Below are 23,257 nucleotides of genomic sequence, written 5' to 3'. Positions count from 1 at the left end.
GGAACTCAAGAGCTGTTCTCAAGAGCATTGAGTTCAAGGCAGGAACCAAGCTGGGAGTCCTGGGATGTTGGACCAGTCAACTGGAGGGCCTACTTATAAAGAAATGAACAGTCCCAGTCACACAGGGCTTATCTGGAGAGGCAGGGAGACCCCATAGAGATACTATCCTGGTGCAGGACACAGAACCCTGGGGGGCTGAAATAATGATATCCTAATATTTACATAAAATGTACGGTAACGACAGCAAACTGAAAAATAAATAAATACATGAATGCAGGGCTTGGGTAAGGAACGCTTGCATCGGAAATTCAGAAAACGACGGGCGACCATCTGCTCAGTGGACCTTTGAGTGCTGATACATCGCCATCTAGTGGCCAGCTGAGGCACCAAACTGTTCATTGCATTTTGAGGTCAGGGTAGCTCAGGTAGACTTTATTATCCCAGAGGGAAACTGAAGGCACTTTTATAGTGATACAGAAAATGAGTCAAGACACAACAACTGACGACCAGTGTCATCATAAGTACACAGACCGACAATCAGAACAAAAAAAGCACAATTACCGGTAACAGTACACAATAATAATAAGAGGAAGAATAATAATTCAGAATTCAGACAGCATCCCTGCAAGATAGATAGATAGATAGATAGATAGATAGATAGATAGATAGATAGATAGATAGATAGATAGATAAGAAAGGCACTATATAACAGATAGATAGATAGATAGATAGATAGATAGATAGATAGATAGATAGATAGATAGATATGAAAGGCACTATATAACAGATAGATAGATAGATAGATAGATAGATAGATAGATAGATAGATAGATAGATAGATAGATAGATAGATAGATAGATAGATAGATAAGAAAGGCACTATATAACAGATAGATAGATAGATAGATAGATAGATAGATAGATAGATAGATAGATAGATAGATAGATAGATAGATATGAAAGGCACTATATAACAGATAGATAGATAGATAGATAGATAGATAGATAGATAGATAGATAGATAGATAGATAGATAGATAGATAAGAAAGGCACTATATAACAGATAGATAGATAGATAGATAGATAGATAGATAGATAGATAGATAGATAGATAGATAGATAGATAGATAGATAGATAGATAAGAAAGGCACTATATAACAGATAGATAGATAGATAGATAGATAATTATTTTTTTAATTTTTAATTTTTTTTTTTAAATTAGATAGATAGATAGATAGATAGATAGATAGATAGATAGATAGATATGAAAGGCACTATATAATAGATAGATAGATAGATATAAAAGGCACTATATAACAGTTAGATAGATAGATAGATAGATAGATAGATAGATAGATAGATAGATAGATAGATAGATAGATAGATAGATAGATAAGAAAGGCACTATATAACAGATAGATAGATAGATAGATAGATAGATAGATAGATAGATAGATAGATAGATAGATAGATAGATAGATAGATAGATAGATAGATAGATAGATATGAAAGGCACTATATAACAGATAGATAGATAGATAGATAGATAGATAGATAGATAGATAGATAGATAGATAGATAGATAGATAGATAGATAGATAGATAAGAAAGGCACTATATAACAGATAGATAGATAGATAGATAGATAGATAGATAGATAGATAGATAGATAGATAGATAGATAGATAGATAGATAGATAAGAAAGGCACTATATAACAGATAGATAGATAGATAATTATTTTTTTAATTTTAATTTTTTTTTTTAAATTAGATAGATAGATAGATAGATAGATAGATAGATAGATAGATAGATAGATAGATAGATAGATAGATAGATAGATATGAAAGGTACTATATAATAGATAGATAGATAGATATAAAAGGCACTATATAACAGTTAGATAGATAGATAGATAGATAGATAGATAGATAGATAGATAGATAGATAGATAGATAGATAGATAGATAGATAGATAGATAGATAGATAAGAAAGGCACTATATAATAGATAGATAGATAAGAAAGGCACTTTATAACAGATAGATAGATAGATAGATAGATAGATAGATAGATAGATAGATAGATAGATAGATAGATAGATAGATATGAAAGGCACTATATAATAGATAGATAGATAGATACAGTAGATACTGTAGATAGATAGATAGATAGATAGATAGATAGATAGATAGATAGATAGATAGATAGATAGATAGATAGATAGATAGATAGATAGATAGATAGATAGGAAAGGTGCTATATAATAGATAGGATGCTTCAGTCAGATCTCTGCTTCGGTTTTTAATCTTCTTCATTTCATGAAGCCTTTATCCTGAGATGTTACATTCAAGGAATTCTCACGCAAAAGTCGTCACTGGATAAAGGTAAATGTCCAATGCTCACACCTCACTCTGGATAGTGAAGCCTAAGCAGACCAAATCAAGACTGGCCTAAAGCCCTAGACGAGCATGTGTGGCCAAGTCTTACCTTGCTCATTTGTTGTGTTCACCCAGCCATGTCCTGCTTGTGTTCCCAGAGGCCTCTCGGTGTGTGGAGTAATGCTGTCAGGCTGGCATGTTGATTGGGTGGATTGGCTGCCAGTTGTTTTGTTCTGTTGGCACAGGACACCCCCATAGAGGGGCTCAGAGTCCCTGTCACTTGTGACACTGTGGGGAGTCAACACTTTCTCAGCCCCCTACTTGAAGTGTGTTTTCCAAGTCCCAGGTGAATAGCACTTGATGAGACAAACCAAATGGGTTAACATGATGCTTATCTCCTCTGGAGTGATGTGACAGATCACATTCATAATTCAGGGTGCTAAAAGAAACTAAAAGAAGTGGGAGTTCAGGGCAAGGCCAGTAGATGGGCACAAAGATGGCACAAGAGCAGGAAGCAAAGGGTGATGGTGAGAGGAACCTGATCAGAAACGGGTGATGTTAAGAGTGGTGAGCCTCAGAGGTCAGAGCTGGGACTTCTGCCATTTTTAATACACATATATGATCTGGACAAGAATATAATCAGTAAACTGGTGACATCTGCAGATGACACCAAATTAAGTGAAAGGGCAGATAATGTGGAATCAGTAAAATTGTTACAGGGCAGATGAAATTTAATGCAAGTAAATGCAACATATGATACGTAGGAAGTAAAAATGTTAAATCTGAATACACAATGGGAGGTCTGAAACTTAAAAAGTACCCCTTATGAGAAGGACCTGAGAATCATAGTGGACTCATCACTATCAATGTCCAGACATTGGACAGAAGCCATCAAGAAGGCCAGTGGGGTGTTAGGTTATAAAGCGCCCCCCCCAATGTGTGGAGTAAAGGTCAAGGGGGGGGGGTGTCCTTAAAGTTATAGAACACACTAGTGAGTCCTCACCTGGAGTGCTGTGTTCAGCTTTGCTCTCCATATTATAATAAAGACATAGCAGCCCTCGTGAAGGTCCAGAGAAGAGAAACGAGGCGGATTCTGGGGCTGAGACGTATGAGTTAAGAGGAGAGTCTGAAGCAGCGGAGTCTTTCCAGTTTAAGCAAATCAAGATTGAGAGGGGACACGGCTGAAGAGTTTAAAATTATGAAATGAATTAGTACAGTGGATCACAACTGTAGCTTTAAAATCAATTCTGCAACAAGACCTCAGGGACCCAGTGAGAAACTTGTTAAAGGTGGATTTCATACAAATGTCAGAAAGTCTTCCTTAAAGCAAAGAACCCAGACACATGGGATAAATGACCCAGTAGTATGGTAGACAATAGAACTATGGGCACTCCAAATCTCGACTTGCTGTTATTTTGGACAGTCTGGATGATTAGGATGTACAGTATACATTTGTTGGGCCCAATGACCTGCTCTCGTCACAGTTTTCCAGTGTCCTCACCTGGTGGGCTTACACTCACCTCCCCTACTGAATTCGACAAGGCCTGCACTATTTTTTCATGAGCGGTAGCCACCACGCTCTGTCCATTAATTTCAATGATGCGATGGCCGACTCTGACACCTCCTCGTTCTGCTATCCCACCTCTCATCAGGCTGCAGATCTGGAAGAAAATGTAAAAAACACATGTCACAGAAGCGGAGCAACACATATGTGAATCATCAGCAGGCAGTCAGACCATTAAGCAAAGACCTTTACAGTCGGAGTTAGAAACTCAAATTGGTTCAGGCTGACTTGAGCACACTGATACCTGCAGGTGTCTTCAACAAGGGTCTCGGACATGCAGTTGATGAGATGACCCTGAAGCAACCAGCTTGACTGAATTTCCCCTTGGGATTAATAAAGTATCATCTATCTATCTATCTATCTATCTATCTATCTATCTATCTATCTATCTATCTATCTATCTATCTATCTATCTATCTATCTATCTATCTATCTATCTATCTATCTATCTATCTATCTATCTATCTATCTATTTAGACAAAGTGCCATGAAGGGTGGAAAGGGGGTCCTGTGCTGAACCTTCTTATTTGTCATCTTATTCTGTATCAAGAGCCACTCAGATGGGGTCTCGACTTGGGTGGTGTCATGTCATCCTATTTCTAGTAGGATTGACTACAGCAATGCGGTGTTCACTGGATGTTCAAACTATTCTTTATACAGCCTCCAGTTAATTCTTGCAGCAGCATTTTGGATTATTACAAGAACAACAAAACACATAACTCCAGTTCTTAAATCCTTACACTGGCTCCTGGTTAAGTTTAGGGCAGATTTCAAAATCCTCCTTTTAACATATAAAGCATTAAATGGCCGAGGTCCGGCTTACTTCTCTGAACTTATCATGACTTACAAACCAGAGCGCACATTAAGATCTCAAGATGCTGGTCTGCTTATGATTCCAAGGATTAATAAAATAACAATGGGAGGTCGAGCTTTTAGTTACGGGGCCCCTAAACTGTGGAATGGTCTGCCTGCTACTATAAGAGATGCCCCTTCGGTCTCAGCTTTCAAATCCCGGCTGAAGACTCACTACTTCAATTTAGCACACCCTGACTAGAGCTGCTGATTAACTGTACAGACTGCATCTCTGTTGTCAGTCATTAGCACTAAAACATAAGCAACATGATAGTTATAATCTGTTACTAACCCTCACCTATTCTGTTTCTCTTCTTGGTACTCAAATGTGGCACTTGGTGCCACAGCCCACCTGCCAAGTTGTTTTGCCTGCCTAAGGTAAAGCCATCTGTGATGGAAGAACGCAGGAATCGTGGGAAAGAGGGGTCCTTTCATTGGATTGGCTGGCCCAGCACTGTTTCAGCTGTGGAATGGCCAAATGGGGGAAGCAGCTTGATGTCTGAGGTCTCCAGGACTCTAAACAAATCCAAATCGTATTATGTAATATCACCTACTGTTGAATTCTGCTCCGTACTTGCAAAATTTTTATTTTTGTACTGTATTGAGGATTTGTTCTGTTCTGTGTATTGTATTGTATTGACCCCCTTTTTCTTTTTGACACCCACTGCACGCCCAACCTACCTGGAAAGGGGTCTCTCTTTGAACTGCCTTTCCCAGGGCTTCTTTCATTTTTCCCTACAAGGTTTTTTTTTTGCAAAGAGCTACAGTATATGATTTATTACTGCTATATGATTTGTTCCTCATTTATGCAGAAAAAAGAATTAAGCTTGTGCACAGAATTAAGGGACTAACTTGCATGCTTTTATAAGAAACTGCTGGCCTCTTGATAATAACAGAACACCCTGTGATATTACGAAATCAGCTGTGACCGGTTTCTGAACTCTTGTTTAAACTATTTTGAGCATATTGCTAAAGACTTGGGTATGTAGCTAATTCCTCCTGGCTATTGTGCAAAAACATTGCACACCTAAGCAAAATAAAGTATTGATCACTAAAGCTTGTTATGATAAGTTCTGCTTCAAACATGTAAACAGGTCTAGTATAAAAGAGAGAATCTCCCTGTAATGTGAGGCTGACAGCATTAGCTGCTGCAGTCTCCTGCTCACCAAGAATGAAAAAGCTTCTTTCAGTCTAAAGGTCTCCTGTCGTTCCTGACCCTCAGCGTCCACAATTTCTATGTATTGTGCCTACGTGACCACACGGCAAGACCCGACCTATTCCGAAGCGACACTTGCACTGTTTTGTGTTTTTTGTATCTCACACCCTCAATACACCTTTATTGTAAGAGCATCCCTTATTTAGGATGGAGCGTTCGATCAGAAGAAAATATGAGGCTGGTTTTAAATTAAAAGTCATTGAAGTGGCAAAAGAAATTGGTAAGTGCGCTGCTGCAACAAAATTCAATGTGTCTGAGAAACTGGTGCGAGATTAGAGGAGGCAAGAAGATGTATTATTATTAAAAAAAAAAATTAAGTGTCGTATTTTTGAACGGGCGTATAAGTCGGGGTCTGATTTTATGATCGATTTTTCGGGTTTCAAGACCCGACTTATACGCGAGTATATACAGTACTTAGTTTCTTTGTGTGTATTTTTGTTCTGCCATGTTCCTCATATTTTGTGGGTTGATCTCTAAGAGGCAGCGCTACCTTTACATCATTGTTAACAGGCTGCCACTACACTTTATATTTAAGCAGGAACAGCAAGTCCCCGCAGTTCACATGAGTTTGTTCATTTAAGGTTACCATTGTTTTGTCTAGATCTAATGGTTTTTTCTCGGTTTGTTGGATTGTTCCCTTAGATTGTGTTTTGGGACGTGTTCACCTTAGGATTGCCTTTCAGACAACTCCTTTTTGCTCTTTTTAACTTTTACTTGTTTTTTTTTTGCTGTTCTGAATAAATATCCTCTTGTATAAAGACCGTCTGTTTACAAATCAGAGTTTTCACAGTTGTCCCCCTTGTGAGACATTATTGAGAAATCTGAGACTCTCTTTTGATTTTGAGATGACTTTAAAAGCCTGTTCTTCGTTTTGGGGCCTAGTCTGTCCTGAAGCCTCCTAATCGCCTAGGGTTAGGGTTGCCTGAAAGATACCTGTATTGGGGCTGGCCAGTAAACTGTTTTTTGTGGGAGTTTTTGAAGGTTTTTCTATTTTGTGGTGCCATAATTACAAAAGGTCCGAGATGACAGTTGAGTTTCATAGCATGTCATATTAATGTATTTACTATGTTCTTTGGGTTTTGTTTTTGCATTTTGTTATTTAAATAAAAAAAAAATACAAGGGAGATGGGGACTTCAGGGAAAAATGAATTCCAAGACTTAGTTCTCATTTTAAAAAATGTACAGGCATCATTATCATTTTCTGGCAGCTTCAAAGGACTCTCCCCATTTGTACCAACATCCCTACCCCGTTCAGCAGGACAGCAGGAAGGCTCTAACTAGGACAGACTAACTTCTGAAATCACATTATTCCAGATGTCATCAGATCTCCTTCCTTTCAATTTCACCTTGACTTCTGGGAGCCAATGATGAAATTAAGGTCAATGTCTACTCTTTTGTTCTTCTCAACAGTAAAATCCTAGATTATCAGTTAACAACCTTGACTCTAAGCACGTGTAAAGATTTCTGGTCAAAACTGCCTGATCCGATCCAAGTGGATTTCTATTTCATCGGTGATTTCTCAGAGGTTTAATCGTTGATCATTTTGAATTTTTTCTTTCACCTTAACAACCCCTTTCATTGCTGCATGCAGGTCACCTTGAACTCATTCTCGTTTCAGCCAGTTCTTGTAAAGTTTGGTATTCCATCCCCGAACGCCGAATCAGCGAGGCTTCTCTCCTAAGACCCAGTCTGTACAGAGTGTGCGTCGTCCCGCTGGTTGCAGTGAACGTGGACCAAGAAAGTCAAAGCTGAACATCCATATACTTTAATATAGATTTCTGGCAAGAAGTCATACTAGTATTAGGACGTGAAAACCATTGACAACTCGAAGATAAAACGATGATAATTTCCTTAACCTAAAATACAATATGGCGGAAGGTAAAGCAAAGACTAAAGCAGCGCCAATAGCAAAAAGGGAGCTAGGGACATACCAATATGTATTAATTAAATAGGGGGGGGGGAATGTACCAAACAGTCTAATAACAATATTAACACAAGCTGCTGTAGCAGCACATTTGATATTAGACGACTAGAGAGCAGGAGGAATGCCAACAAGAATGACACAGCAGAGTAGTCAGACATAACAAGGGCTGATACTGTGAAGCGGCCAGCCAAACGTCAACCTCAGACAAGAAGTCGGATGAAGGCAAAGTTCAAAACCCTAAATGAAATTGTTCTCATGTGATGTGTCTATAGTTTTCAATTCAGTTGAGTCTTATACGAGACTGTATTATTTACGTCCTTTATTTTGGTCTGCTGCTCATTATTATTAATCTACAGTATACTGTATGTACAATGCTGTAGGCGTAAAAGTAACCCACCACTTAGAACGGCTAGGATGGCAGGACCACAAGCTATCAGCCTCCTAAGGCTGGACGTTTGGTTCCAGTAAATCTCTTCTTTTCACCTCTACGCAGTTAGAGGTTCAGATAGGTGCTATTTCAGTTTCAGCTTCTGGTGACCACTGCCATCATCGAGGAACTGCATCTGATAACCTCACCAGATTACAAATGTAACTGAAAGGAGGATTCTCTCTGTTAAATTTCCAGAAAATGACTCATGTCTGCAAGCAGTTGTACAGATGAGATTGCTTTAGGTTATTCATTTTAAGGCAGTGCCATCGGTTCTGTCACTATTCTACAAGAATTAGCACTGGTGTTACGTGTCATATTCCTCTTTCAAGCTGGACTGTGTGGTCTAAAGTATTTTATGCAAATTATATATCTTACGATCATTTAGCTGGGAAACAAAGAAGGATGAAGTTATTGTTAGCCACAGAACTCAAAAGGCACCTGAAAGCCTCAAACGCAGAAGTCCTAGTTGCAATAATGAAAGCACTCTAGTAAGATAAAATATTACACTGACTGCATGGGGAGGCTGCAGCTTTGAGTGAAATCGGAATCAGGAGATGTTGTTAAGGCAAAAACTAACAAACTAATGGTCAGAACCAGAAAGACGAACCAGTTAAGCAAACAGTGCTAAGGACGTGTATGAAGAATCATAGGCAGGAAACAATGCAAGAAATTTCAATAACCAAAAGTAAACATAACTAGAGCCAAACTGTAAGTCATAGGATAAAACGTTTGCAACTAGGAATTCAATAACAACAAAGATTGAGCCCTAAGGTCTTCTGGGAGAATCTACGATCTTGGATAACCAAGAAATGCACAGCTTGACCTTCATTCCTTTGAGCCGTTGATGTGACGCACCTCACATTTCTGGTTGACCTTACCCAGCAGCAGCATAGCAATCATTAGCAAGTAACGCTCAAAATGACGGCACTCTTAAGAAAAACAACATGGCGCCAACATTGTTAAAAACATGTTAAGCACAAAAACAAATGTGAACACAAGATACCTTGACCTCTAAGACCTCCAATACAAAGTCTCAATGATTTTTAGAAGCCAAGGAGAAATAATTAAAATTAAAAATAAAAGTCTGATCATATCAGATATCTCTTTATTACAATACAAAAATCCTGGGACAAGACAAGACTTTTTAGCCTGGGATGAGATGTGACTTTTTCAGAGAGAAAATTTCATGTCCCGTGAGACTTTGTGCCAAGAGATTTAAACCACTCCCAGGGCCAGAAATAAATGACAAAGAGTAGATGACAAAGTAGAACGTCATAAAGAATTCAAAAACGTTGGGGTGCGATACACATGCAGAGCAGGTTAGAGATAATGAAAGTACTAAAATTTGAAAGTCTCAAAAAAATGATAGTAAAGATCGCATTAGCACAAACAAATGGAAATTATTACTTGGTGAAATAACGGAACAGCGAAAACAGATCAAATATATTTTTCAGATTTAAACTTTAAGTCGGAGAGTTGTAGATCGTCTAATTCGTGTTGTCATCAGGGAAAAGTAGTGTTTTTTTTCCCAATGAAGAGGCGTATCGGCGAGAATTAAAAGATTTGTTGTTTGGTGAAAGTGAAATCCACATATGCAAGCAACAGAGACGCAAAGTGGCTGGCATGTAGCGCAGGCCGGGTTTGGTGAGCGAAGCCCCCTAGTAATTAAAACTTATAAAATAAAAGTTACCCTGCATAAATTGTATAACAGGTTCCAAACGCCAATATTAATGGACCTATCTGCAGACCAATAAAAATGACCACGTCATTAAAATACAGACTTACGATGCCGTTTTGCACACTGAATCCCAGCTGGTACTTCAGGTCTGGTCGCTTGATGAGGACGGTCGTGACTGGAGGGCAGCTGACGATGTTGAGCTTCACGACTGTCTGGTTCTTTAAACCCTGCAGTGTAGCAATAAGAAACAAAAAAAAAAAAAGAAAATATCCAAAGTCAAAGAGAATTGACAAAAATGAACATTCATGAATTTCGTGGAATGATTCAATGCGTGGGCACAAAAGTGTAACATGTAAATCAACTCAACGTTATTTTATATGGTTGAGAAATAAGTAATATGACTAAAGAAGAAGTCAACATTTGAATTGGAATGAAGCAAAGCAACCACCAGGAATGGAAGGCGTGAGACGGACAAGCAGAGCAGTGAGGCTGTGTGGCCTCAGTCCGAGTGCAGAGACTGAAGGAGCCACCATTATCAGAAGACAGACCAAACCTGACTGATGATGCTGTGGGAATGACAAGACTTTAATGGATTATTTAGGATGAAATGTGTCCAAATCAACTTTATTTATAATGCACATTTAAAACTACTATTGCTGACCAAGATATGATAAGTCCAGAAATGAACACACACTGGGCAAATCCTAACGACCGCCATACTAATGCTGGGTAGGCCTACTTTTGCTCTGAAAACAGCCTCAGTTCTTCATGCCATGGATTCCACAAGATGTGGGAAACATTCCCTTAAGGTTCTGGTCCATGTTGACACGATAACGTCACTCAATTCACGCATATCTGTCAGCTGCACGTTCATGCTGAGAATCTTCTGTTCTACCACATCCCAGAGATGTCCTACAGGATTCAGGGAAGGCCTCTGAGGAACACTAAACTCAGTGTCATGTTCATGAAACACACAATTTGAGTTTGAGATGACCTCGTGACATGGTACATTATCATGCTGGAACAGCCATTAGAAGATAGATGAATTGTAGCCACGAAGGGGTGCACATGGTCAGCAACAAAACTTAGATAGGCTGGCATTCAAGCAATGATTGATTGGTGTTAACAGGCCCAAAGTGTGCTAAGATAACATTCCTCTCGCCATTACACCTCCAGCATCAGCCTGGACTGTTGACACAAGGCAGGTTGGCTGCATGGATTCATGCTGTTGGTGCCAAATTCTGACCCTACCATCTGTGTGCCTCAGCAGAAATCGAGACTCATCAGACCAGACAAAAATCCAATTTAGACCAACAGCAGCAGCTTCCACTGATGTCTCAGAGCCACTTAGCACAAATCGTGTGTCATGTACAGCTGCTTTCTACACAGCCTGCTGGTCTAAATGTGCCAAACAAATGAAAACTACAAGCTTACTCACATCACCTCACTGCAGTGGGCCACACATCCTCAAGCAGAGTCTCTGCCAGTCGTGTGAGTATCTATATATATAATTCACTAAGGCAGCTGACCATGGCAGGCAAGACGCAAGACAGAGCCACGCCCGCCAACTCACAGAGCCCCGCCCACCAACAATTCACTAAGCAGCCGTGCGCGCCGATGATTTCCGCACGTGTTCAGTCTCTCCCTGTGCAGCGAGCGAGCGAGTCAGAGAGAGAGAGACAGAGAGTGACACATACAGGCACGCGCGAGAGACACACACATACAGGCGCGCGAGAGAGAGACACACACATAAAGGCACGCGAGAGAGAGAGACACACACACACACAGGCGTGTGAGAGAGACACACACACAGGCGCACGAGAGAGAGACAAACACATACAGGCACACGCGAGAGAGACAAACACACAGGCGCACAATAGAGAGACACACACACAGGCGCGCGAGAGAGAGACACACACGCGAGAGAGAGGGGGCTGGATGCATATGGCAGAGAAGGCAGTTAAAGAATGCACTGGGCTTGATTTTGTTTTCGCTTCTGTTTACAGCGATTGGGTCGTAGCGTGCATTGTTGCAATGTTACTTTTCTTGGTGATTTATTAAATTACGGATTTTTCAAATGTTCATTTTTTCCCCTGTGCTTAAAACTCATTAAAAAAGTGTTTTTAGCGAGCGGTTCCTAGCACTATAGCGTGAACTATTGCAGTGTTAGTTTTCTCTGTTGTTCAAGGTTTTCTCAGTGTTATTCAATGTTTTTACATTTAGTTTACTATTACGCTGTGCATTCTATGGTATAATCTTCTATCTATATATATAATTCACTAAGGCAGCCGACCATGGCAGGCAAGACGCAAGACAGAGCCAGTTTTCAGTCACGGACAATTGTATGTTGCTCTCTCCAGAGTTCCATCTTTTCATTCACCTACAGTCGTATCCTCAAACCCACCCCATTTGGACAACTGTATCGTTCAGGAAATGTTCACACATCAATAAATAATTATGTGCCGTATGCTACGCTGCGGGTTGGCTAGTTTGACATAAACTCCTGTTCAACCAACTACTGTGTGGAAGGGATCAGGATTTCAAGTGAAAGAGCAGCTTTGTTGGCTAATGTGACATTTAATTTGTCAGCCTGCCTATTGTGAAATAACATGGAGCCCCCGAGAGGGTGAGACAGGCAAGTGCTGCCATGTAACAGCCCAGATTGTCATAGCCTGGAAGTCACTGGAAAGGGATTGAAAGGTTTTAAGTCATGTACTTCAGGCAAGCAGCAATGGAGAAAAAAATAAATAAATAAAAATAATGATAAGATAGGGTGGTGGGGTTTAGAGGGGTCATGGTCTAGTACAGGGGTTCCCAAACTCGCTCCTGGGGACCCACAGTGGCTGCAGGTTTTTGTTCCAACCAGCTTCTGTTTTTAAATGGAGTCCTGGGCTAATTAACTGAACTGTTATTTCCAAGATGCTGTGTTTTAGAAAGAGAAAACTAAGTTTGGTCAATTTTTTGATTAAAATGTAGTAAGCATTTATACTGGAACTAGGGGGCTCTGCCCCCTGCTCGCTTCGCTCGCCAACCCCTGGCGTTGGGGCATGACAAAGAGTGAGATGTATGAATTAGATATAGATTAGTGTGCAGGTTTGGATGATGCCTATATAAATAAAAAATAGAGTGTTTGGCATAGAGTAATGTTTTATTGGAATATTTCTTTGTATACAACATTAGTAGTAAAGATGGTGTCTTGTCTTTGAATGAGTCTTCCTTAGCATGGATCATTTATAACTTTAACTTTAACGTCAGATGAACGTCGAACACGTGAGAAGGCAACATAAAGTTGTCCATGTCCAAAAACGGGTTCAGAGAGCTAGATGCCAACCTTGTCCATGGCTTGTCATTGTGATTTGTTGATGGTCATTGCAAATGCAGGTTTAATGGGGAACTGTCGGCGTTTCAATGTAAAAGGTAAATCTAGGTCAGAACTCGTAAGGTCAATTCTAGGAATGAGAACAGTATTGTTAGCATGTGATTCTGTAAGAACTGTTGCTTGAATAACACCGTTTTTAAGGGTAAGGTTGTGTTGTGGTCATCCGTCTGGGTTAATAGTGTTCAAATATTCTAAGGGGAAATTCAGATGTTCATTGTTGTCATCAGAGTCAACTTTGTCAGAGCTTAGAAAGAGTCGTGTCTCTCCAGGAAGTAATGAAATGACCTGGTTATTAATGTGATTAACATTAATATTTTTTGGACATAATATAGTACGTTTTGTTAACCACATATGCGAAAGCAGTATGGGCCATTGCCTTTTGGTGGCCTGATATGTACTCCGGTAGATGCAAAAGCAAATGAACTATTGTAGAATCTAATGCAGTTCATAAAGTTTTTACTTTCAGGCACATCGTTAGTTAGAAGCTTCTGTAGCTATTCAGGATATGAATGTAAAGGAGGCAGTCTAATCTGCCCCTTTTGACAACAACGTGTAAATTCATTATTTGTATTGCCAGTTGTTTCTTCAGGGAAGTTAAGTGAATGACAATGATTGCAAATGACATTCATTAATCCCAATGAATTTTCCTCAATAGTGGACTCATTATTGAAGGCGTTGTCTGGCGTTGATGTCCGCGACGGGCAGGTTTTGCTTGTGGCGTTTGAGTGCCGCGTTGTTGCATGTCCATTATTTGTGACGCGCTATTTTGTAGTTTTAATTGATTCGCCTCCGCTTTGCCAAAAGTCCGTTTCAGTCTACGTCGTGCATTGTTTGTATCGAGCCTTGTCCGTATGCGCGTTGTACACGTCTGTGTTCATTTATTCTGTCTATTCGCTCCCTTTTCTGTATGTCTGAGTCGCGAGCTCTTTCTTTTTAAATCGTGCTTGTTTCGATGCAGCACTTTGAGACGTGCGCTGTATGCGTCTACGTTCATTGTGTCTGTCCATTTGGGCACGTCTCTGTAACGGGGTTACTTGAGCTTTGCGTTTTTTGATCCGAGACATTTTTTCTCCCGGAGTTTCCGAAGCGCGTTGTATGCTCCGCCGTGTATTTTGTTGTTTCATTCGTGTTCGTGTGTTTGGTCCCGTTATCCGATCCGAATCGTTTTGTACCCGTGACCGTGTATTCATGACTTGTTTGTTCCTCAGCGTGCGAAATATGGATAAGTAATAAGGAGGATCGCACTCACTGTTAATATGGAGCCTTTTCTGCAGTTGAACGGTTAATAGTGCTTTATTGTAAGGAGATCCACCTATGCTGCCTAGTGTGAAGGTGTTGAGATGACGTTGTTTAATATGGACGTTTCCTTTAGATATGTGGCTTTGAGTGTCACTTCTTATTGATGTGTGTGGGGGGGGGGGGGGGGTGAGGATTGTTGTTGCGCAAGCGTCTTCTTTCTTTTTGTGTTCCAGGGGCTTGTTGAATCCCCCTCTTTGTGTGTCCCGTCCGTTGCTTGTAGGGTGTGTGGGGTGGTTTTGTGTTCTTTTTTTTTTTGTGTTCCATGGGCTTGTTAAATCCCCCTCTTGGTGTGTGTCCCGTCCGGTGCCTGTAGGGGGGGGGGGGTGCCTTGCTGTTGTGCGCGAGCGTCTTCTTTTTTTTTTGTGTGCTAGTTTCGTGTGCAATGGGTTTCGTGCTTTGCCTGCGTTTGACTACTTTTTTCTGTGCCTTTTCCTTTTTTCTGTGCTTGCGCCGCCTCATTTCTTTGACTCCTTTTTTCTGTGGTCTTGTCCGCCTCTCGCGGCCCCTCATCCGCTTCTCGCGGCCCCTCATTTCTTGGGGCGCCTGCGCAGTACGTCTTTTTGCGGCTATGGCCCATGGCCGGATGTCCCTGCGTCCATTCGGTTTAGCATTCTCGGTTAGTAATATGGATAATGTATTATTTTTTTTTCTTTTTAACAGTATTTTCATCTTGATTTTCATTCTACTTTTCCAGGTGTTCCAATTGTTTAATCCATTATTTACTAATTAGTGGGTCTGACGCTAAGTTAGTTAGCAGCCGTTTCATGATTCAGTGTTGTTTGCCTGGGGGTCTGTCATTATTAAGATGTAATGAGGGGGGCAAACTGCACAGAGAAAGGGCAAAATATAACAAACTCAACAAAAGAGAGTTAAGCATTTCAATCTATAGCAAAAATAGAACATTTTCTAAATGTCTCATAACTGTAAAAACTGTGCTGCTCTGCTTTTCTGAATGTAGAATAAGAGAAGAGAAAAAAATACCAGCTAATTAAATGAGATCAGTGTTATCAGTTGCTGTTACTGATTATGAATCTGCGTGAAAACAAAAACCTGAAGCCACAGTGGGCCCCCCTCTGGTCGAGCACATTGTAAATGATCCCCTAAGCATCCCAATATAATACTGTAAAGCACTGAGCTGCTGTCCTATCAATGGTACATTTTGGGCAGATGAGTTATGAAATGATTGCATTTACATGTTTCTGCATTTTTAGCAATTCTGGGTGTTCTAACAGTGGCACACAATTCATAACTCAGGCATATAATGAGCCAGTTGGACCAAACACATGGCCACCTCTTCTCCTGGATGCCTATTACTAATTCTCCTGACAAATAAATACAAAATAGGTGAAGAATTAGTGCCAGAAGGTAAAGCAAGTGTAAGATGCGAGATGTGAATGGCCGAGTCCAATCATCTGTCCACCAAAGAACAGGATCAGCTTTAGAGCAGACGCGTCCTTGTAGTGAAGCAGTTTTCCCTTTATGGTCACCTGCTCTGCAAGGCCAGGTCACTTGTTGCTGTTGTAGATACTTTTGAACATTAGGACTTTTGGACAAGAACAGACCACTCAACCCACCAAGCTCGCCAATTTTAGTCACCAATGTGACATCAAGTGGAGTTTTCAAAGCGCCTCAATTCCTACTCACCCCCCCACACTAGCTGGTCACTTATTCCATGTCTCTATGGTTCTCTGTGGAAGAACAACTTTGTAACTTTGTGCAGCATCTGCCCTTAGCAGGTTTTACAGGTTGTGATGGCGGCTGGAAGGACCGGGAGAGGGACTACAAGAGGGCAGCCGCCCTGGTTTGTATGGGGACCACGGGAACGGAGCATGGAAGTTCAACCCTATAGGGGCTCATGGTCACTGCCAGGGGGCGCCCGGACGCCTGAGAAGCCCTGGACGTCAGCACTTCCGCCACACCAGGAGGTGCTGGCGGAAGGAAAAACCAGGGACACCCGAAGTGCTTCTGGATGCTCGTGCGGCACTTCTGCCACACCAGGAAGTGGCACAGGAAACTCGTCAGGAGGCACCTGGAGCACGTCCGGGAGGTCTGAAAAGGGGCCGCCTCCCTCCATTCATCAGCTGGAGTCAGGTGGAAGAGGACGAAGCTCGGAGGAGAGGAGTGGAGACGGTGAAGGAAGGCTGGAGATTGAGAGGCCTGGACTGAGGGTGTGTGGTGCAGGGGCACCGGCTTGTGCATGGTACTGTGTAAATAGTTGTAAATATGAATAAACATGTGTGGTCTTGTAAACCATCGGTGTCTGCCTATCTGTGTCGAGGCTGGTCTCCACAAGGTGTATCCTCGTGTTCTTGTAGACAAATATCTTTTACAGTAAGAGCTTGTGCTAAATCCCTTCATAAATTTCCACACTTCAGTCATGTCCCCTCTTAATCTCCGTTTGCTTGAACTAGTTGAGCTCCTTCAGTCTCTCCTCATAGCTCCCACCCCTTAGTCCTGGAATCAGCCTTGTTGCTCTGGACTTTCTCTAGGGCTGCTATGTCTATTTTATAATATGGAGACCAAAACCTCACACAGCACTCCAGGTGAGGCCTCACCACTGTGTTATATGACTTAAGCACAAACTCCCTCGTCTTATTCTCCACTCCATTAGCGTTCTTAATCACTTCTGTCCACTGTTTGGATGTTGACAATGATGAGCCCTCCATGACTCACAGGTTCTTCTCGTAAGGAGTGCTTTCAAGTTTCAGATCTCCTCCTGTGTAAAATAAGCAATCATTTCTAATTCCTATATGTAATACTTTACTGTTACTTACATTAAATTTCATCTGCCCAAGCCTGTACGCTGTCCAAGTCCCTCTAAACCAATTACCTTTCACCTTACCTTGGTATCATCTGCCAGCTTAAGCAGCTCGTTGTTCATAGTCCTATGCAGATCAGTTATGTACAATAAAACTAACAGCAGCCCCACCACTGATCCCTGATTTGCTTTGGTTAGATGTTCAGATTAGGTAGGTGGAGATCCACCCAGGAGTTATTCACTCAAAGGGTTCATCTCTCCTTATAGCTCATACCTTCCAGTCCTAGTTGCTCTCCTCTGGACTTTTCCTTTCTTGATATCTGGAAGTGTTTCCTCCAGGCGCTCTGGTTTCCTCCCACAGTCCAAAGACATGCAGGTTAGGTGCATTGGTGATTCTAAATTGTCCCTAGTGTGTGCTTGGTGTGTGGGTGTGTGTGTGTGTGCCCTGCGGTGTTCTGGCGCCCTGCCCAGGGTTTGTTTCCTGCCTTGTGCCCTGTGTTGGCTGGGATTGGCTCCAGCAGGCCCCCGTGACCCTGTAGTTAGGATATAGCGGGTTGGATAATGGATGGATGGATATCTGGAAGTTCCTGGGCATTCCATCAAATTAAGACTGGTTAAGAAAGAGAGGCTCGGTGGGTTGGGGTGTAGCCCAGAAAAGTGTAACTGCAGGACCATAAGTACTAATACAGACCTTACACTCACCAAAGCAATTCCTCGACGTTTCAATGTTAACCTGACCACTGATTAGTTCAGTTTAGGTCATGTGTACTCAACCCCATAATTTCAACTGTCATCTTGTTAGGGTGGCAGCACCAATCAGTGTGCACATCCCATGTTTCAGAGGGCATGTGCATATGCAATATTATGGGATGCCAGCTGAGAGACGGCGATACATACACGTTGTTACACACGTGCGAGTAGGAGGCAGCTAAAGGGCTCGAGTAATTGTAATACCACCGCAGACCAGGGGGCGGCGGGGTGCACTGACTGTCTTTCTCAGTTCCTTGCAGACCCTTCCCGGGAAATCCTGCCAAGTTTCCGGCACCTTTGATGACGTCTCTTCTGGTTCCAGGCCATCAGATAAAGCCACTTCCGTTTCTGACGAATTGGATGACATCACTTCCATTTCTGACCCTTATGACAACGTCATTTCCGGTTCCAGCCCCCAGGATGATGTCACTTGTTATACGGGCCTTTAAAACCGCCATCTTGCCTTTGTTTAGGCAGTTCTGTTTTGGACTCAGTGCGGTGAGAGAATTCATTCATTTTTTTGCAGCCAGGACATATCAGACGGGTGGCTGCCCCAAACCTTTATGATGTCTGGTGTATTATTGCATCACAACGTGTACTACTCATTTTCGCGTGGAGTTATATTAGTTTGTAATAACTACGAGTTTGTGTTGCACAGAATCAAAAACAAAGTGTGTGTTTAACGACAACAAAACATACACATACATGTATGGTTATTCATATACCATTCCATAAATCATCCACACATTTCTTTCTGAGCTGCTGTGGTGAATCCTCTGAACCTTCTGCCAGTGTTCTGACCGACACTCCTTGGTGAACACTACATGTCCTGAACTCCTCATTGATATAAAGTCCCACTTTTGCCACACATCTTAACTGCTGCAAAAACTCAAATTACTTTGAAACTTAATAATTCCAGTGAGGGCTTTGTGAAGGGCAGAACCTACTGGAAGAGTACTGGGTGTAAGTCAGGAATCCACCCGGGGTGGGATGGCAGAGCATTACACAGCGTTATCAATGACACTCACATGAGGCCATCTTAGCTCACCAGTTATGCTAATGCACACACTTTAGTGCGGTGAGAGGAAACCAGAAGACCTTGAGGAACCCCAGATGGACACAGGGAGAACACACAAACAGGGGTCAGGCCTTTAATCGAACACAGGAGCTATGAGGCCACAGCACCAACCATGGTGATAGTGAACCACCATGCTGTAGTGCGTTAATAGTAAATATTACATACCTTAATTATGCCTTGACATGTGGCCAGTGGGAGCCCAACTAAACTTGTGCCATTAATGGACATGATCTGGTCCCCAATACTGAGCTTTCCTGAGCGGGCAGCGGGTCCACCATTCATCATGTTGGCGAGGATGACGGTGGGCAGGATGGAGCCCCAGCCAGACTCTACTATCACCACACCCAGGATCTCACCCTTTTGCTTCTCCAGCTGCAGCTGCAAGATGAGGAAAAGAAAGAAAGGAGAATTTAGAAGAAGATAAGCACCAAGAAAACAATGGAACACAAAGAGCAAAGGCCTGGGGAAACATAAAAAAACATAAGTCTGTCTTATTAGGACACCAGAAGCGGCATGGCGTCCTACTGAAGAACCTAGTGGACTACCAAGCACAAGGTCCAAGATTCAAAACCCCTTCAAAATGAGTGAGCCATACAGCTGGCAGAGCTCACTCTAAAGACAGGGCTTGGACAAGAAGTCCTGAGCCTGGAACTTTAGACCAAAGTCACATTAAAAAAAGCAAAATAAAAATACATTTGTGCAAAACCTCTGTACTATATAAATAACGTTAATGCAAAACACACTATCAAGTGTTGAACAGCCCACCTCTCCCCTCATTCATTGGTCAAAAGCCCCATCTTCAATTTAAAAGCCCAATCTTGTGCAAAGGGGCTTCTTCTTTGTGGACCACTTTCATTTTCTGGAGGTACTCGTGTCACAATATTTGATCATAAGATGCATGTGTTTTGCACATTGTGAGCATACGACAGGATTGCTCGACATTAAAGGGTTATGCAACACGAGTAAAGTGCAATTTTTTTCAGGCAAAGACAACAGTCATGGGGTTTCTTCCTAAAAGCATGCCCCCTCCCAGCCCCCCCATTTTCACCTGTCCATGCACTTTAAACCTTTGAGGTTGCAGTCTCACATTTCTCCTGTGTTAGACTGATCATAAAAGCAACTATGGAAAGACAGAGGCAGAAAAAGAACTGAACAAAAGGCTTAAAGTCGAGAGAAAATAACAAGCTGAAATCACCGTTATCCATTCAGGAGCTCAGCAGCACAAGGTATGTAAAGCTTGTGTGGCCACTAGGGGGCAAACCAGCACCCCACACCCCCAGATATGATTGTACCACAACAGTCCCAGTTCAATTAAAGTGCTTCAGGTTTAAACAATACCTTCAGCACAGCTCTATCTCTTCTTTTTCTTCCTTTTCTTTTCCTCCACCTCCGAGTTGAGTGGAGGGCTCTCTTTTAACTCCAGGCTTTGAAATACCTAATCTATTGCTCAGGTCAGGCTGGACCACCATGGTCCTTGTAACATCACTCTCTTAGAGCTTTTACCTGGCAGCCCCCACAGAACCTGACAGAACAGGCCCATGGAACTACAACTCTCTTGCTGTCCTGCTGGCGTCCATACTGGAGATTGCCAGATGGGATGATGCCAACCAATATACAGGGGACACTCTGTCCATACCAGAAAGTTGACCACTGTGTGGGGCTATCAGGTTCCTGAGTCCATCATGGATGCTGCTCTGTGGTTGTAAAGACAACACTCCCGATGGAGCCGCTGTAACATCCTTCCACCTCTGCTTCCTGTCATGGAAAATGGGTAACGTTCCCTCCTTAGCATTCTGTTATCAAGGCCCCCTGGCCAGGTAAAGGTGCAGTGTCCATACCAGCTGGGGCGCCGGCCACACTCGATCAAATCTGCTTCTCTAAAAAAGCTGTTATTTTGGCCATTGAATCACTGCACGGTAAGACAACAGCAAACTATGCTTAGAGAATACTGTGGTCGATACATAAATATCTCTCTAATACAAAAAAAAACTTTCAACGAGACAAGACTTTTTCCTGTGGATGAGACGTGATCTTTTGAAGAGACAGAGAGACACTTTCACGTCCTGCAAGACGGGCAAGTCACGTCATACTTATAACCTTCAGATGCAAGTCCCGTGATACACATGCAGAGCAGGTTAGAGAGTTACCTAGAGTAAAGATCGCATTAGTGCAAACAAACTGAAAATATTATTCAGGGAAATAATGGAAGAGTGAAAAGAGATTGCATAGTGTTTGAGGATGTCTGGGGGACAAGAAGGCACTGTACAGGCTATTAAACATTCGAAGCTCCGGCACGAAATACAAATCATGCAGCACAGCAAGCAAGCAGCTTCCTGAGCAAAGAGGAGGTGAAAAAACCCAGCTGTTACTTGTTTCCCAATGTATCACCATTTAAGAGGGGTTTTGGAGGAGCGGCAGCCCCCTAGGACTGTCTAAGAAACCTGACACTGTTTCAGTGTGGTACTGAAGTGTCACCCCGCTGCACTTGGGTGCCAATCTAGGTGGTTCGTTGTGTGTGGGGTGCGGCAATGCACCATCAGCGCATGCTCCCCAACCTTATTTATATTATATACTGTATATATATATATATATATATATATATATATATATATATATATATATATATATATATATATATATATACGCACTGTATGTATACATATACATATACAAATGCAAATATATACATATATGTGTATGTATACTGTATATGTATGTATGTGTATATATCTGTCTTATATATAAACATCTATGCATGGAAGTGTGTCTATCTGTCTGTCTGGCCGTTTAAGGGCTCCACCTCCGAGGATACACAAGCGAGGCCAGCACATCGGCAAAATTGAACCTCCTAGGAGAGAGATGCTCTTTCAATTACCTGACATCTCTACATTTCAATTTTTTTTCTGACAATTTCAATAGTTCCTAGGACCCTGGGCTTTTTATAGCACAGGCTTACACAGCTAGTACATATACAAGCATACACACAGTAGTAACAGGCTCAAATTTGGGCTGCCAGCAGGGTTACTTTGTTTAATATCAACAGAAAAGACAGCTGGGCAGCAGCAAAATAAAAACAATAAAGATGGCACTCATTAGCCTTGTTCTGTCGTGGGATCTTGTGGCTTGAGATATGGATGCTCTGTCCTCCCTCTTTCCCCAGTCAAGTGCCACGCCAGTGCCAAAAGGGATGAGATCTTCTCAGGGGCATGTGGCGGAGGTATGTCCCTTCCTTCAGCGGCCCTATGATGTTACTGGGGAAAGAACCAGTACTGTTAATGCTAGCGGCCCCTCTCATCCCATTGTGGAACTGCTTACTTCTCCAGCGCCAGGAAGGTGGTTCACATGTGTGAAAATATATATACATATTATATACAGTATGCACACATGCTATGTGTTAAAATACTGTAACTATGTATGGCATGGCTGGGCATGTTTGGCATATTCCAATTCAACAGTAATGTTAAATTAAGTAATTTGCTTAGTCATGTAGTGAGACGCTGAATGCTGTGCAGCCTCGTTTGTGGTTCTACTGAAGCGTGGTCAGAGTCGTCACGCAGTTTTTGTTTGTATTATATGCATGCATTTATTTTTGTATCTTCTGTAAAATTTTAATTTCCCCTCGGGGGACAAAGAAAGAATAATCTATCTATCTATCTATCTATCTATCTATCTATCTATCTATCTATCTATCTATCTATCTATCTATCTATCTATCTATCTATCTATCTATCTATCTATTATCTAGTACCTTACATATCTATCTATCTATCTGTTATATAGTACCTTACATATCTATCTATCTATCTATTATCTAGTACCTTACATATCTATCTATCTATTATATACTACCTTACATATCTATCTATCTATCTATCTATCTATCTATCTATCTATCTATCTATCTATCTATCTATCTATCTATCTATCTATCTATCTATCTATTAACTA

At 41.6% G+C, this 23,257-nt stretch overlaps 1 protein-coding gene across 3 annotated transcripts in view; it reads right to left on the bottom strand.

The window, feature by feature from the left end:
* The window catches only part of apba2b (amyloid beta (A4) precursor protein-binding, family A, member 2b), a 204,543-nt gene that overhangs the window by 3,932 nt on the left and 177,354 nt on the right, over positions 1 to 23,257 (bottom strand). For all 3 annotated transcript variants that reach the window (XM_051920460.1, XM_051920461.1, XM_051920462.1), the window contains 3 exons: positions 19,475 to 19,687; positions 10,153 to 10,272; positions 3,902 to 4,042 (listed from right to left, as the gene is read on the bottom strand). In XM_051920460.1, the coding sequence (XP_051776420.1) occupies positions 3,902 to 4,042; positions 10,153 to 10,272; positions 19,475 to 19,687 (474 nt within the window). The remainder of the gene's footprint in view (positions 1 to 3,901; positions 4,043 to 10,152; positions 10,273 to 19,474; positions 19,688 to 23,257) is intronic.

Source organism: Erpetoichthys calabaricus, chromosome 17, assembly GCF_900747795.2.
Source record: "Erpetoichthys calabaricus chromosome 17, fErpCal1.3, whole genome shotgun sequence".
NCBI classification, from domain to species: domain Eukaryota; kingdom Metazoa; phylum Chordata; class Cladistia; order Polypteriformes; family Polypteridae; genus Erpetoichthys; species Erpetoichthys calabaricus.
This window is presented reverse-complemented; position numbering and strand designations above follow the sequence as displayed.